The 16,254-nt window shown below is 43.8% G+C and overlaps 1 protein-coding gene across 5 annotated transcripts in view; it reads right to left on the bottom strand.

Annotated features, from left to right (window-relative positions):
- The window catches only part of LDAH (lipid droplet associated hydrolase), a 249,584-nt gene that overhangs the window by 32,960 nt on the left and 200,370 nt on the right, over nucleotides 1-16,254 (bottom strand). For all 5 annotated transcript variants that reach the window (XM_044289610.1, XM_044289615.1, XM_044289614.1 and 2 more), the window contains one exon: nucleotides 15,242-15,482. In XM_044289610.1, coding sequence (XP_044145545.1) covers nucleotides 15,242-15,482 — 241 coding nt within the window. The remainder of the gene's footprint in view (nucleotides 1-15,241; nucleotides 15,483-16,254) is intronic.

The raw sequence follows: 16,254 nt of genomic DNA, 5'->3' as shown, positions 1-16,254 counted from the left end.
TGGTATGTGTCACGAGAAAACAGTCTCAGAATGGTTTGGATAAGTAAGAACGTTCCAAAGTTATTATCACATAAAGCGACACGTCAGATTTGCTGGGTTCACACCTAAGCGTTTTACAGCGCGTTCCTACGCGCTGCAAAACGCTCAACACATGAAAATCAATGCTTCCCTATGGCCCTGGTTCACACTTGAGCGTTTTCCAGCGCGTTTGAACGCGCCGAAAAACGCCCTACGCTCAAAAAAGTACTTGCGCGACTTTGAGGCGCTTTGTTGCGCGTTCGCGCCCATAGGATTGCATAGGAACGCGCAAATATGTTCGTTTGCGCGTTTTTGACCAGAAAAACGCGCGGCCGAAGGCGCGTTTGGCACATAGCAACAGTCATAAAAGGCCACACCCTAGAGATCTGCAGGTGTCTAGCCTGGCCAAGATGGAGGAAGCAGGCTGTGATAGTGAGACACTGATCAGGCTTGTGCAGGCCAAACGCTGCCTATATGACATCCAAGATGCCAAGTACAAGAATCGGAGAAGCAGGCAGCAGGCATGGGAGGATATTGGAGCAAGCATTTGGCCACAGTGGAAGACATTCTCAAAAGCTGTGAAAGAAAGCAAAGGTATTTACATGTGTGTTCTGAGTGTAAAAAAAAAATAAAGCCTTGTGTGCACTGGTGTAAAATCTCTATGTAATAGTCCAGCCCAGCTCGACCTGCGGCCCTCCAGCTGTTGTCCAACTACAACTCCCAATATGCTGTGCTGCATTTTACTTGCTGTAGCCTGTTTAAGCATGCATGGAGTTTTGCAGTTTTGCTTCAGCTGGAGGGCCGCAGCTTCACCATCACCCACATTCTTGCACAATGTAGTCGGCCAGTATGCTCAATTTGCACTTGTTCCAATCTGGAAATCTCTTTTACCTTCAAATGTTGGCCTACATTAGTGGTGCGGATTTTGTTTTTAAAGTTGATATGGATATTGTCAACCTTGAAACATTATTGTGCTTGTGGGCTATTGCAGCACTGGCACATGATAGGTGATTGTATGTGTATATAGCAGTGTTTCCAACCAGTGTGCCTCCAGCTGTTGCAAAACTACAACTCCCAGCATGCCCGCACAGCCAAAGGCTGTCCAGGCATGCTGGGTGTTGTAGTTTTGCAACAGCTGGAGGCACACTGGTTGGAAACACTGCTATATAGTACCAGTATTGGGCACATAAATGGGATCCCTAATTCCGCCCACATTGTTTTCCCTTGTTTTAATGGACGAGTATTAGGCACATAAATGGGATCCCTAATTCCGCCCACATTGTTTTCCCTTGTTAAAGGACGAGGATTGGCGGGCACTATTGGGGCTCCTACAAGGGGCACGATATCGGGGAAAACACGCCATTGCACTAATTCGCTCTTCAAATATTTTATTTAACCCATTACAATAACCAACGAAAAATGAATATTCAAAGTAACAGAAACAATTTGAGCAGATGCAAAATACTAAATAATATACCATTAAATGGCTTGCATTTGCCACGGTAACTCCCCCTGTGGCGACATAAAATAAGCCGCAAAGTGGTCCCGAATGGCCGCAGCATGTGTGGTCCCACGCACACCTCTGCGATTCTGCCTCTCCATGGAATGGCTCAACGAATCGTCAAAATTGAAGCCATCCCTTTCTCGGACAAAATTGTGAAGAGCACATGCTGCCTTCACAACCGAGATGGCGGTCTCCAATTTCAGATTGATGGGAGAGTGCAGAACTCGCCATTTGTTGGCTAAGATGCCAAATGCACATTCCACCACCCTGCGTGCTCTGGTCAGGCGATAGTTAAAAACACGCCGCGTAATGGATAAATTCCTGGAGGAGTATGGCCTCATAAGGTGCTCACCTAGACCAAATGCCTCGTCACCCACAAAAACAAAAGGCATAGAGGGATAACTGGTGCCAGGCAGTGTGGTGTTTCCGGGAAGGTCAAGGGCATTACTACTGAGCAATTGACCAAACTCAGAATGGCCAAAAACAGCAGAGTCCGAGCTGCTGCCATAGGACCCCACATCGACATAACGAAAAGAATAGTTGGCATCACATACCGCAAAAAGAACAAACGAAAAGTATTTTTTATAATTAAAAAACTGACTGCCACTCCTCATTGGCTTCAGAACGCGGATGTGTTTTCCATCAATTGCTCCGACACAGTTCGGGAAATTGCAGGTTTTTTGAAACGTATCCGCTATTTTCAGCCACTCCTCCTTGTTTGGTTGGCCCATCACAACAGCATGAAGGACCTGCCAAATGGTGATGCAGGTTTCCCTCACAATCACACTGGCTGTGGATTTCCCGATCTGGAAGGCGTAGTGTAGACTGGTCAACGATTGGCCTGTAGCTAAATAGCTGTAAAAAATGAGTGTAAAGCAAATAATAAAATTAATGGATGTAATTTTATTTGTATTATAGTAAACATCCTCAAAAGCAAGTGGAAGAGCCTCAAAGATGCCTTCATTCGTCATCGGCGCAAAGAGAAGGAACAGAGGAGTGGAGCTTCGCCAGGTGCACGGTCCAGCTATGTCCATGCGGAGGAAATGGCCTTTCTTATCCCATGCACTGAAATGCGTAGGTGAGTCCAGGGCATACACATGCAGGAGAGGGTGTGGTATGACATGCATTCACTTTCATATCTTGCGCATACTTATGTATATTTTCATGTTCACAGCACCGATAGTAGCTGGTCGAAAAGACAACAGCAGGAGGAGGAAGAGGAGGACGTCACCAGGGACAGTGAGGCCTGTGCATCTACGGGGCCACTAAGTCCACCTCCAACCGATCCCACCCCTACATTCCAAACACCCTCACAGCCTGCACCACCTGTCGTGGATCCCGAAAACATTCGGACTCACCGTTCAAAACGGAAAAGATCCGATCGCCAGGAGGACCGCCTAATTGCATGCCTGGATGCACTTGCGCATCCTGCACCCAAACTCACTAGTGATGCCCATTTCTTACTGAGTTTGGAGACTAGAATGCTGCTAGTTCCCCCAAGTCGCAATACTGAAGCGAGGGAAACCTTAACAAGGGCCCTAGACAGCTTCATTCCACATGATGACTTCACACAGCCCAACAATGCACCACAACATCCACCACCACATCCACCACAATATCCACCACAACATCCACCACAACATCCACCACAACATCCACCACAATATCCACCACCCACTCACACATACACATCACAAACATACCCACAAACTAACATACCACACCCTCACGACACGTGGCACACACAACCACAATCATCATACAGCTATGCCTCCACTAGCATGGGCACCAACACCTCCACCACCACTCAAATGCAACCTGGCCAGCAATCAGGCGGAATGAGAGAGCCCATGCGGGATAACGAGCCACAATACCAAAACCTGTGAGAAGTGGCATACTTAATTTGGTGCATCAGGGGTGTTCTTCCTTCATTGTTAAGATCGGTACATTACCGATTAGTTTTTATGTATAAATTACAAAAGTTCTGTTGATTGGGTTAAACCCAGTTTGCAAATTGTTTGAGGAACTGTAAGATGTGATTACTTTTCCAAAATATAAAAACTTTTGCAAACATTTTTGAACTCTTATTTAGAACAGATTGTTTGCTAAGGAAAAATGTGGGGAAACTATGTATGGTATCTATATGCAAAATGTAAAAAGCATACACATACAATCCCCCCCCCCCCTCAAAAACACTTGAAACATCACAACCACAAGTAAAAACTAACTAAGGCCACACTAATATACAGTCAACACACAATGCAAATGCTTTATTAGGCCACAATTACAGCCTACTTACCGCAAAGTTATGATCAGTCTTTCCGCTGGTGGGATACTGTCCCGCATGAATGTGTCCTGACGTTGCAAATGGGTGCCCAACAACCCCAGGAGCTCATCAAAGCTGTTGCAAACGAAAATGGTGAGGGTTAACAATAGCAAATATAAAAAAATGGGACCTTCACAATTGTAACCCCACTCATAGAACTATTGTATTTGTACTAACCTGGTGATGGACATCCGCGTGTATGCAAAAAATTGGTCTTCATGGGCCCGGAGGGTCTCGTACAGTGCCCAGAACTGTCCCCTTTCCTGTCGGTTGGCAATGACAGGATGGACCCAGAAGCGTCGCCTGCTCTCTCTCCTACGCCTCAAACGTAGGAGAAGGATTGCAGACACAATAGCCGCAAATGGTCGCCTTCTGGAGTATTCCATGGTCGCAAACAATCCAATCCACTCTCTCCAAACACATGAAATTGATCACCTCCATTGCACTATCATTAGACACCTTTCATATAGACGGGCCTGTTTTTTCATTGGACAGCAATACTGTCAATCACACAAACGCGCGTTCGACGCGCGTTTACTAAGGACAAAAACGCGCAACAAAAACGCGCATAAAACGCGCATGTTGTCGCGCATAAAACGCGCATATCCAAAACGCTCAAGTGTGAACCCAGCCTTAAGGTGAAAAGTGGCTCAGCACTGAAGGAGTTAAAGGGGTTGTTCCACAATTTATTAATAAAAGGAACCAGTCACCATGAAAATGCCGGACCTAAGCACATTGATATAAAGGTTTGTGAAAAAGAATTCAGTATAACTTGTATTATATTCATCTCAACTTCTGCTCTTTCTACACGTGGTTGGTTCTACTCAGTGACTGAAGCCTTCATGTGAGTATATGTATAGAGGCAGCTGTCAATCGCTGATAGGACCGCCTACTGGACTCCTAAGCATGGAAAGGGCAGGGATTTAAATGAATAAAACTGAAATGATACTGAATCTTTTCCAACAACATTATATATCAATTTGCTCAGCTCTTCCTGCTCTATTAAAAGAACAGACTGCTTGTTCATCGAGACAGTTCCCCTTAAAATGTAGATGTCAGATCAAACTAAATAAAATTATACAAAAATGTCTCCAATGCGTCAACGTTGCTGTTGCATATCTTTTATGGTGTCTCCTGTTATTACATGCTTGTTATGGTGCCTCCCGCTGCCCATGTACAAAAGGTAATGGTGCCAAGCATGTGTTACCACCAGTACTGGACACTTAAGGTGGACATTCTGAGACTCAAAAGAACACCAGGGGTTTCAAGTATTTAACAGCAAAATCTAGATTCAGAAGCATTTTTTTTTAATTACACCAAATAAAAAATTATGTTTTCCAAATGGAATGTTAATTAGTGGGACTACCGCAATTAGGACAATTAGCAGTAAATAAAACATTGGAGGAGAGTAGATGTCAGTGTCTTGATGTGTGACAAGCCAAAGAAATGAATTCCACTATGTTTCAACTTAATCCCAGTTTTCAGGGAAATAATCCCAGGGAATGTGCTGATCCAATACAAAGAACATTTTAATTTGAGTAAGAAAGATTTTAAGAGAATTAATCTTTCCTACTTGCCCTGCAAATGTGGGTCTTTTTATGGAGTCAGTATGGATAGGGCTCGGGATAAGAAAGAATCCTCACTGGAAAAAAGGATTCACTGGGGAAAGAAGCCCACAGAGGGCTCAAGTCATCAAACCACCACATCTTCTCTCAGGATTGTCTATTGTGGCAAAAATTACTGACTTTGACTGAGCAGGGAGGTCTGCTTCTATTTCCACCCCAGTGACGCAAAAGAGGTCTGGTTCTTCTTAAAATAGTTACCAGAACATTAGTGATGAAAGTTATATCGTAATGATTAAGGGAACACTTAAACATTCTTTCCAATGTATACACTACATTTATTACATAGTCGAGTCACATTACTAGCTCATATCCAGAATAATCGCTGTGTGCAGTGCGGACAGCAGCTAGATGGATGGGAGTGACTCCATAAGGTCCTGGTAGGCTGTCACAGGTATCTGGAGCAATACTGTCTGCAATGCATCTCACAGTTGCTTGAGGGTGCATGGGAAAGGATCCATACAGCCCACAGATGCACAATTGGGTACAAGTCTTAGGAACTAGGGGGCCAGGGTAGTACTTGGAGGTCCTGGTCATGCTCATCCAACAAATATTGAACATTTATAGCTTTGTGACATGTCGTATTGTCTTGCTGGAAGATTCCATTCACCCCAAGGAAGACAATGAGCATGTTGAGAGCCAACGGTTGGGAGTGCCATCCACATGGATAAGTGGCCCAGAGAATGCCACAAAAACCTTCCCCGGACCATAACGCTGCCACCACCAGCTTGTGTTCTTCCAGAAATAATTGGCGGGTGTTTGTTCTCTGATGTTTCTCACCTGACACACCAACATCCATCCGTTTCATGAAGCAGAAAACGTGACTCATCGGAGAAGACCACCCTTTGCCAATCACCGGAGTTCCGATTCCTATAATTCCCCGAAATTTTGTTAGCAGAGTTGCAGTGACCATCTGTCTTCTTCGCTGAATTGTTGTGTTAGACACACGTCTGGTAGCCCCTTGGTAGTGGCGTCGCTAGAGGGGGGCGAGGGGGGGCAATTGCCCCCCCTATGTTGTCCCTTGCCCCCCCGGGTGCCCCCCCGCTGATTCCCCAGAGTGAATACTAATGAGCGCTTCCATTATGGAAGCGCTCATTAGTACCGAAGGACCAGGAAGTGGTGAACGCTCTGTACTCACCACTTCCTGGTCCTCGGCTGTCGGCTGTGCAGGGCTGCGCACAGCGTAAGGTCGCTCTGTGACCTCACGCTGTGCGCGCCAGTTTAGAGCACAGTCGACTGAGGAGAAAATGGCAGGCGGCGTCCGTCCAGGAGCAGGAGAGGTAAGTGTTTTTATTTTTTATTTTATAGAAAATGTGGCTGCTGGGGGCATTATGGGGGCTAATTGGAGGCATATGGGGCATTTGGAGGCATATGGGGGCTAATTGGAGGCATATTTGGGGGCTAATTGGAGGCATATGGGGGCATTTGGAGGCATATGGGGGCTAATTGGTGGCATATTTGGGGGATAATTGGTGGCATATTTGGGGGATAATTGGAGGCATATTTGGGGCTAATAGGAGGCATATGGGGCTAATAGGAGGCATATGGGGCTAATAGGAGGTATATGGGGGCTAATAGGAGGCATATGGGGGCTAATAGGAGGCATATGGGGCTAATAGGAGGCATATGGGGCTAATAGGAGGCATATGGGGGCTAATAGGAGGCATATGGGGGCTAATTGGAGGCATATGGGGGCTAATTGGAGGCATATGGGGTCTAATTGGAGGCATATGGGGCTAATAGGAGGCATATGGGGCTAATAGGAGGCATATGGGGGCTAATTGGAGGCATATGGGGGCTAATTGGAGGCATATGGGGGCTAATTGGAGGCATATGGGGGCTAATTGGAGGCATATGGGGGCTAATAGGAGGCATATGGGGGCTAATAGGAGGCATATGGGGGCTAATAGGAGGCATATGGGGCTAATAAGAGGCATAATGGGGCTAATAAGAGGCATAATGGGGGCTAATGAGGCATAAGGGCTGATATGGGGGCTAATGAGGCATAAGGGCTGATATGGGGGCTAATGAGGCATAAGGGCTGATATGGGGGCTAATGAGGCATAAGGGCTGATATGGGGGCTGATATGAGAGGCATAATGAGGGCTAATGAGAGGCATAATGTGTCATCCACAGATGCCCCCATAACAGTGTGTCTTCCACAGATCCACCATAACAGTGCGCCTGTGCACTGACGAGAGACAGAAAGAAGGGGAAAGAATCCGTGGAAGCAAGCAGAGGACGGCACAGCAGACGACTGAATAGCTTCTTTTGTAAGTAAATTGCTTTATTATAACTGTATCCCTGCATATCGCAATTCTCTCGTATTTTGTAATCTTATTGATATATACTTATTTTGTTTGTGCCCCCCCATTTTTGACTGTGGTATCTTTGTGCCCCCCCTATATATTGTTCCTAGAGTCGCCACTGCCCCTTGGTTCATTATGGTGGCGAACTGCTCCACTATAGCAGGGTGGTCCACCCTTGCATGAGACATTATTGGAGACATTTTTGGTTTAGTCTACTCCGGAGCTTGTGTGAGCTTTTTAATTATCTCGGACAACCCCTCTTAGTGGCTAGCTTCTTTTGTGAATATTCATCACCAACACCTGCTGTGTGATCCCGGAGAGAGAATGCAGTTGCAGTGTAATTCATCATGTAGAGGTCTGTGTGCTGGGAAGCTTTTCCTGATAGAACCAGACTACAGAGGAGACTGTGTGAACTACATGATTCTGTAGACAAGCAGAAATTACATCAAGGAGCGAAAAAAGGTCTCCTTCCGATGAACAATGCTAAACTCGTCCGTCTTCCAACTGGTAACATGGAACAGTTTTAAAGAATACTTCTGCTTTCCATTTATCTCAAAACCCATTCACTTTTGAGAAAACTGGTGCAGGATGTTGCGATTCATTTTTGGCACAGACTGATGGGCTATGCAGAAAATTGCACATTTGGATTGACCCATTAACACTTGGGATATTGTTAACACTATAACATTCTACACTTGGACAGCACCCGGAAGGGACATCTGAATAAGTCCTAAGGAGGCAAAACAGGTAAAAAAAAAAAAAAAAGATACAGATGTGTCCTTCCTTATGTCTCCTGTTTGCCCTTGATATTCCAAAACACCATATTTTCGCTACATAAGACACACTTTTTTCCCTCAAAACTGGGGGGAAATAGCTATGCGTCTTATAAAGCGAATAACAGTGAGCGCTTCCATTATGGAAGTGCTCTCTTGGACGGGGAGTGAAGTGCTGTAAGCGCTTCCTGTACTCACCCTCTCTGGTCTTATTCCCTGGGGCTATGCTGCACTGCAGGTCCTGACCGCATACAGCATCAGGACCTAGCGTGAGCACTACGGCTCGACACTGCCCAAAGCCAGACGACAGTGCAGCGCGGGCCCGGAAAAGACAAGGGAGCACGACTGAAGGAGCGATCGCTGGGCCTGGAGAAAAGCAGCAGAAGTAAGTTAAGTTATTTATTTTAGAAGTCTGATCTGAGTGGCATTGAGGTCTGATGTGAGGTCCTGATTTTATTTGGTGGCCTGACCAAAACATTTTTTTCTTATTTTCCTCCTCTAAAGCCTGGGGAGCATATTTTCATCAGGTGCGTCTTATAAAGCGAAAAATATGGTAAGTGCCGTGAGATGAACAACTCATCATCTCACTCCAATCATCTCGGGAGATCTCAAATGAATGGGAAAGGTAAGTAACGATAAGTCTGTAAATCACAAAGTTGTAGATATGTTAATATTTGATCTCTATTGGTCAAAACACGACTACAAATTAAGCTGTGCTTTAATAATTTTGAAGGGTGTTTCTGAGATATTTTATATGATGACCGATCCTCTGGATACCTATGCTCACCAAGGATAGTGCCGTACATTACATAGTGGCTGTGCTGTGCCTACACCATGTGACAGATGAACGTGACATCACATAGCCCAGAAAAATCTGCAAAGAGGCCGAGGCGCTACTGCAAGAGCCAGTGCCAGTGCCTTCTCAAACAGCTGATCGGCAGGTGTCACGGGGTGTCAGACTCCCACCAATCAGATACTAATGACCTATATCTCGGGAAAACCCCTTTAAGATTATAGCCATAAAGATCTTGATTTACCCTAGGCTCTTCATGCTGAAACCATGTTTTATAAAACAGACACTGGATAAGCTTTCGTAGAATGCGAAGCTCCCCAAACTGGCCATAGAGATCAGATAAATGTTATTAAAAATAGAGACATCGATATAGCGGTGCACGTACGACGCCAGATCAAATGTTGTTAAAAAAAAAAAAGTTTTCTTCCGTGCTGAAATATAACAATATTCCCGCCACGGCGTCCCAGCTATGTCAATATTTGAGACTCTTACATTAGCTGTGTACCTTGTACTTAAAATTGAGCTGCATCCTGTGCAAGGATTGCCCAGCGTTGTGTCATTTTTTTCTTTTTTTTTTCTTTTTGACATGGTGTTTGGCTCGTGGTTTTCAGAAGTATTTGCCAAAGAGAATTCAAGGAGGTTTGTCTGAGAAAAGGATTTGGCCCCGGGCCCTATACCTCAGCTCGTCACTAGAAACGGATTATAAACAAACCACAGGAAGAGAGGAAAGGTCATCGACTAACACTCATAGACCTCTTGCAGAGACCAAACGTTCTTTAATAGCCTTAGAAATATGTCTTGTTAAAATGACTGAAGTTGAGTCGGAAAAAAAAAAAGTTACAGTTTCGGAGATGGGACAGGGGAGCGATTCAGGGACCTGTTTAATGACAGAAGGATGGTTGCAGAGCGAAAAGTCTTGGACGGAGAATAAATAAGAAGGAAAAATGACTTGGAGAGAGGTGAGTTGTTTTTTTGAGTACCCTAAGACAACATTTCGCAGGTGTCCGTGACTCACCCAGTATTACAGGCCAGGAGCCAGTGTTTTTCCAAACAGGTTCTACACATCTAATTCTGTCACACTAGGCTTTAAAGACAAATTTTAGATAACACATCCTGCCCTTATGTGATCCTGTGTAATTTCGGCTAACACCTGAGCTATGAAATATGGATTTTCTCTTTTTTTTTTTTTCTGGTTAACCATCTTCTTCTGGAAATAGCCTCAAGACCCATTTCCACCTTCCGGCTTTTGGCAGTAAAGACTATTGCTATTAAATATGATTTGCAAAAGTATTCACCCCCCTTGACTTTTTTAATATTTTGTTGTCTCACAACCTTGAATTAACATGGATTGTTTGAGGATTTTTATCATTTAATTTACAGAACATGCCCACAACTTTGAAGATTTTTTATTTAATTTTTTATTGTGAAGCAAACAACAAATAGGACAAAATAACAGAAAAAGTCTATGTGCATAACTATTCACCCCCCTAAAGTCAATACTTTGTAGACCCACCTTTTGTGGCAATCACAGCTCCAAGTCGCTTTGGCTAAGTCTCTATGAGCTTGCCACATGTTACCACTGGGAGTTTTGCCCATTCCTCCTTGTAAAACTGCTCCAGCTCCTTCAAGTTGGATGGTTTGCGCTTGTGAACAGCAATCTTTAATATGAAACATATGCAAATTACCCTGAGATGTGTCCTGTACGTGAGATGAGTCAGGGACAGGACTTATCTCAGGTTAATTAGTATAAGTATCAAATCAGGTTTTTTACACAATAAAAGCACACAGAGCTATGGGGACTGGGTATTGTGGATGTGCTACTGACGACTGATCGGTCAAAGATTTTCAACTTGATGGAATTTACTTACTTACATCACCTCATAGGAAGTAACAAAAGAATGAACCAACTGTCTTAAGGCGCATATAGACGTCCGTAGTGTTTTGCGGTCCGCATATTGCGGATCTGAAAAACACAGTTACCGGCCCATGTGCGTTCCGCATTTTGTGGACCACACATGGCTGGCAGTATGATAGAAATGCCTATTCTTGTCCCGTAATTGCGGACAAGAATAGGACATGCAGTATATTTTTTGTGGGGCCGCGGAACAGAACTAGGGATGCAGACATGCCGTCCTCATCCATCATGCCGTCCCCATTAAAATTAATGGGTCTGCACCCGTTCGGCGGACTAATTCATACAGTCGTCTGAATGAGCCCTTAATGTGTACCTCTGATGTTGCTCCCACCACAAGTTTAAAGGGATGTTCCAGATTCAGCAAATAAAGGTTATTCTGTGCATAATAAAAAGTGAAACCATTTTCTAATATGTATCACTTTCTGATGGCTTTCAAGATCTCTGCTTACTGTCCTTCAATAGAACTCTTCAGTCTTTTCTTACGTAGGATAAAAACCTGTCCTGGTCATGTGTTTGTTCCAGTTAGGCCTCTTTCACACGACCGATTATTATTATTTTTTCTATAAATATTTGTGGAATACCGGCGTTGGCACAGAGAGGGTAGGGGAGGGTAAAACGCAATACATATACACAGGACACTATGTAAAAAGTCTTTACCTGTATCTGATAGATGATCGTTCCGTGATGTGGTGTGATCCCGTTGTTCCAAGGAGCGCTGTGTAGATCTGACGGGACGCTTCTTGCTCTAACTCACATTTCGCACGCTGCCACCCCGGGCCGGTAGCTAGCGCACGCGTGGAGGAGCCTGCAGGGATGAGTTCAGGAGCGTCTTCGTGTGACGTCACAACTTCGCTCTGGGTGCCTCCAAGGGACAAATTTCCATCCATGGAAATGATTATGGGAATGGGAAACCTCATTTAATCCCCAGGACTTGTACCATGAATCATCCCTGATGAAGGAACCCGTAGGTTCAGAAACGCGTTGGATGGAAATTTGTCCCTTGGAGACACCCAGAGCGAAGTTGTGACGTCACACGAAGACGCTCCTGAACTCATCCCTGCAGGCTCCTCCACGCGTGCGCTAGCTACCGGCCGGGGGGGCAGCGTGCGAGGTGAGAGTTAGAGCAAGAAGCGTCCCATCAGATCTACACAGCGCTTCCTGGAACAACGGGATCACACCACATCACGGAACGATCATCTGTCAGATACTGGTAGAGACTTTTTAATTAGTGTCTTGTGTATATGTATTGCGTTTTACCCTCCCCTACCCTCTCTGTGCCAGCGCCGGTATTCCACAAATATGTATAGCAATCAGCCATTTATTATCGGTGAGAGTAGGTTGGACACTCGCCCCTAACCTAGGTGAATACATCAGCCTCAGAGAAATACCTGACGGCAGCGCAAGTGTCTCAGATTTTTTTTTTCGTTTACGGGCCATTCTTTCCGGTCCGTGCACGGAACCATTTATTTCAATGGTTCCGCAAAAAAAAAAAACTGAATGTGTTCCGTATGCATTCCGTTTCCGTATTTCCATTCCGTTAAAAGATAGAACATGTCCTATAATTGCCCGCAAATCACGTTCCGTGGCTCCATTCAAGTCAATGGGTTCGCAAAAAAAATGGAACACATACGGAAATGCATCCATATGTCTTCCGTATCCGTTCCGTTTTTGCGGAACCATCTATTAAAAAAGGTTAAGCCCAGCCCAATTTTTTCTATGTATTTACTGTATACTGTATATGCCATACGGAAAAATTGGAACCGAAACGAAAACACAACAGAAACAAAAACGGATCTGGAAAAAACGGCCCGCAAAACACTGAAAAAGCCATACGGTCGTGTGAAAGAGGCCTTATGGTGCAATGTATCAGAGCCGTGTGCCTGTGAGCTCATTCCATGACCAGGACAGATTTTTATCTTCTGGACGTAAGCCATGAATTGTTTACTTTTAAATGACAGCAAGCAGAGATCTTGAACATCGTAAAGAAAGTATATTGGAAAATTGTACAACTTTTCATTACACACCATTTGTTAAAACTGGAATCCCCCTTTAAATAGAGACTGCAGGTACTGCGTGGTTGCCTGGGTGCAGCACTGTTTGATCTGCCACATTTAAAGGGGTCATCCAGGTTAAGAAAAAATAGCTGCTTTCTTCCAGAAACAATTCCACCCCTGACCATGGCTTGTGTCCAGATTTTCAGCTTTGCTCCGTCCTATTTTAACTGAGAAATATAAAAACATTTAAAGGGGTTGGCGCTATATTCATATTGATGACCTATCCTCAGGACAGGTCATCAATATCAGATCGGGGGGGCCTCACAGCCCTGACGATCAGCTATTTGAAGAGAAGGCAGTGCTCATACAAGCGCAGCCTTCTCTTCATTTTTTTACCTGAGGATAGGTCATCAATATGAATAAAGTGGACAACCCTTTAGCATTTTTATAATATTCTGGTCACTAGGGGGCGACAAACTATTGGCTCTTTGTATGAATCTTCCATATCAGTCTTGCAGTCTGCACAATGGATATATTTGAAGGCCAACAAAACTAAATCTTGAGTAAAGGGGTATTCCGGTTGTTAAAACTTATCCGCTACTAGATTGATGAGGGTCTTAACATTGGGACCCCCACTGATCAAGAGAACTGGAACCACATACCCCCTTGGAGCGGCGCAAAATGAATGGAGCGTCATGCCGAACATGCGCACCGCCGTTCCGTTCATCTCTATGGCTCAGCTATTTCCAGAGATGAATGGAGCTGCAGTTCTCATGTTTGACCTGGCGCTGCAGAGGGATTGGGCGTAACTTCTAACACCGGAAAACACCTTTAACCGTTGGGGTGTTTTCGTGGAACTTATTTCTTTAGAATAGTTGTAAAATATTTTCTGCCAGCTCAAAAACGTGTCTTTTGTCCACAGGTGCCGCTTTGTAAGGGTTACGCTTACATGGTTGGATTTTCAAGTAGATTTGCATGTGTTCCACGCCGAAATCCACGTCATATCAGAGCCCCTTCGTTAGCAATGGTAATCTGTGTTGCAATTCATGTCACTTCTTGATGCGCTTTGAAACACAGATACAGCGGTGGGTCGGCCACACGTGGATTTTCAGATAGAAAACGCTGCAAATATTTATTAGGCATGTACAGAAGATATCAGGATGTAGAATATAATACCTTATACCTGCACCCAAGGCTGAACCAAGACCATGACAAAAGTTCCATCCAGGTTTTCTCCCTCTGGATAGAGATCTTTCGCCTGAAAGTATTACGTATCGCTCGCACACTAGTATATGTATCCCTGGCACACTAGTATATGTATCCCTGGCACACTAGTATACATATCCCTGGCACACTAATATACATATACCTGGCACACTAATATACCGTACATAAGCTGGCACATTAATATACATATTCCTGGCACACTAATATACGGTATGCATCCCTGGCACACTGATATACGTATTCCTGGCACATTAATATACATATCCCGGGCACACTAGAACACGTATCCCTGGCAAACTATTATACGTATCCCTGGCACATTAGTATATGTATCTCTGACACACTAGTACACGTGTCCCTGGCACACTAATATACATATCCCTGGCACATTAATATACATATCCCTGGCACACTAGTACACATATCCCTGGCATATTAGTATACTGTATGTATCCCTGGCACATTAATATACATATCCCTGGCACACTAATATACATATCCCTGGCACACTAATATACATATCCCTGGCACACTAATATACATATCCCTGGCACATTAATATACATATCCCTGGCACACTAATATATATATCCCTGGCATATTAATATACATATCCCTGGCACACTAACATACATATCCCTGGCATATTAGTATTCTGTATGTATCCCTGGCACACTAATATATGTATCCCTGACATATTAGTGTACTGTATGTATCCATGTGCCATCCTGTGGGTACCACTTGTGTACAAAACACCTACCGGCACACTCCATTCTGAACAGGTCCAGCGAGGCCACAACTGATGCTTCATCCACAGATTTGATGCCACGCAGCGCTAACTTCACCAGAAATATCTTCATGACGTCCGGTAAGAAGGAGAGTAGATATAAAGGCATATACACCACGTACCGCAGGCTGCACAACAATGGCGTCATTATCTTGCCCTGCGGCGACTGCGCCATTCTCTCAATAGTTGGAAACAGCAAAATGGACTTTAAAACCTGAAGAAAAATAATCAATGAGATGTCATTATTCAGGATGACTGCTGAACGGTTCTCCACCTCCGGTTCATCATAGATCTAATAGAAAAAAATGTATAATGAAATCTGACTTGGCGACAATTAATATGGCGGATTCTTTTATTACAGGGCAAGACATTACATTTCTACATGTAAGAAGATCACATACATTTATCTGAGAGCACAAAACTTCACTGAAAATACAAAAATAATGCCTGGAAAGGAAACATACAGTCATTAAAGAGTATATAGACAGCATAAGCAGAGAGATAGAGAGATAGAGAGATAGATAGATAGATAGATAGATAGATAGATAGGAGATAGATATTAGATAGATAGATAGATAGATAGATAGAGAGAGAGAGAGAGAGATAGATATGAGATAGATAGATAGATATTAGATAGAGAGATAGATAGATATTAGATAGAGAGATAGATAGATATTAGATAGAGAGATAGATAGATATTAGATAGAGAGATAGATAGATATTAGATAGATAGATAGATAGATAGATATGAGATAGATAGATATTAGATAGATAGATAGATAGAGAGAGAGATAGATAGATAGATATTAGATAGATAGATAGATAGATAGATTAGGAGATAGATAGTTATAGATAGGCAGATAGATATGTTACATAGCTGGATAGATGGATAGAGTAGCAAAAAGGCAGCACTCGAAAATTGGTAAAAAGTGAAGAAAATGCTTTTATTCACCCATGTGGATACGCGTATCCACATGGGTGAATAA

This window comes from Bufo gargarizans, chromosome 4, assembly GCF_014858855.1.
Source record: "Bufo gargarizans isolate SCDJY-AF-19 chromosome 4, ASM1485885v1, whole genome shotgun sequence".
Classification (NCBI taxonomy): Eukaryota; Metazoa; Chordata; class Amphibia; order Anura; family Bufonidae; genus Bufo; species Bufo gargarizans.
This window is presented reverse-complemented; position numbering and strand designations above follow the sequence as displayed.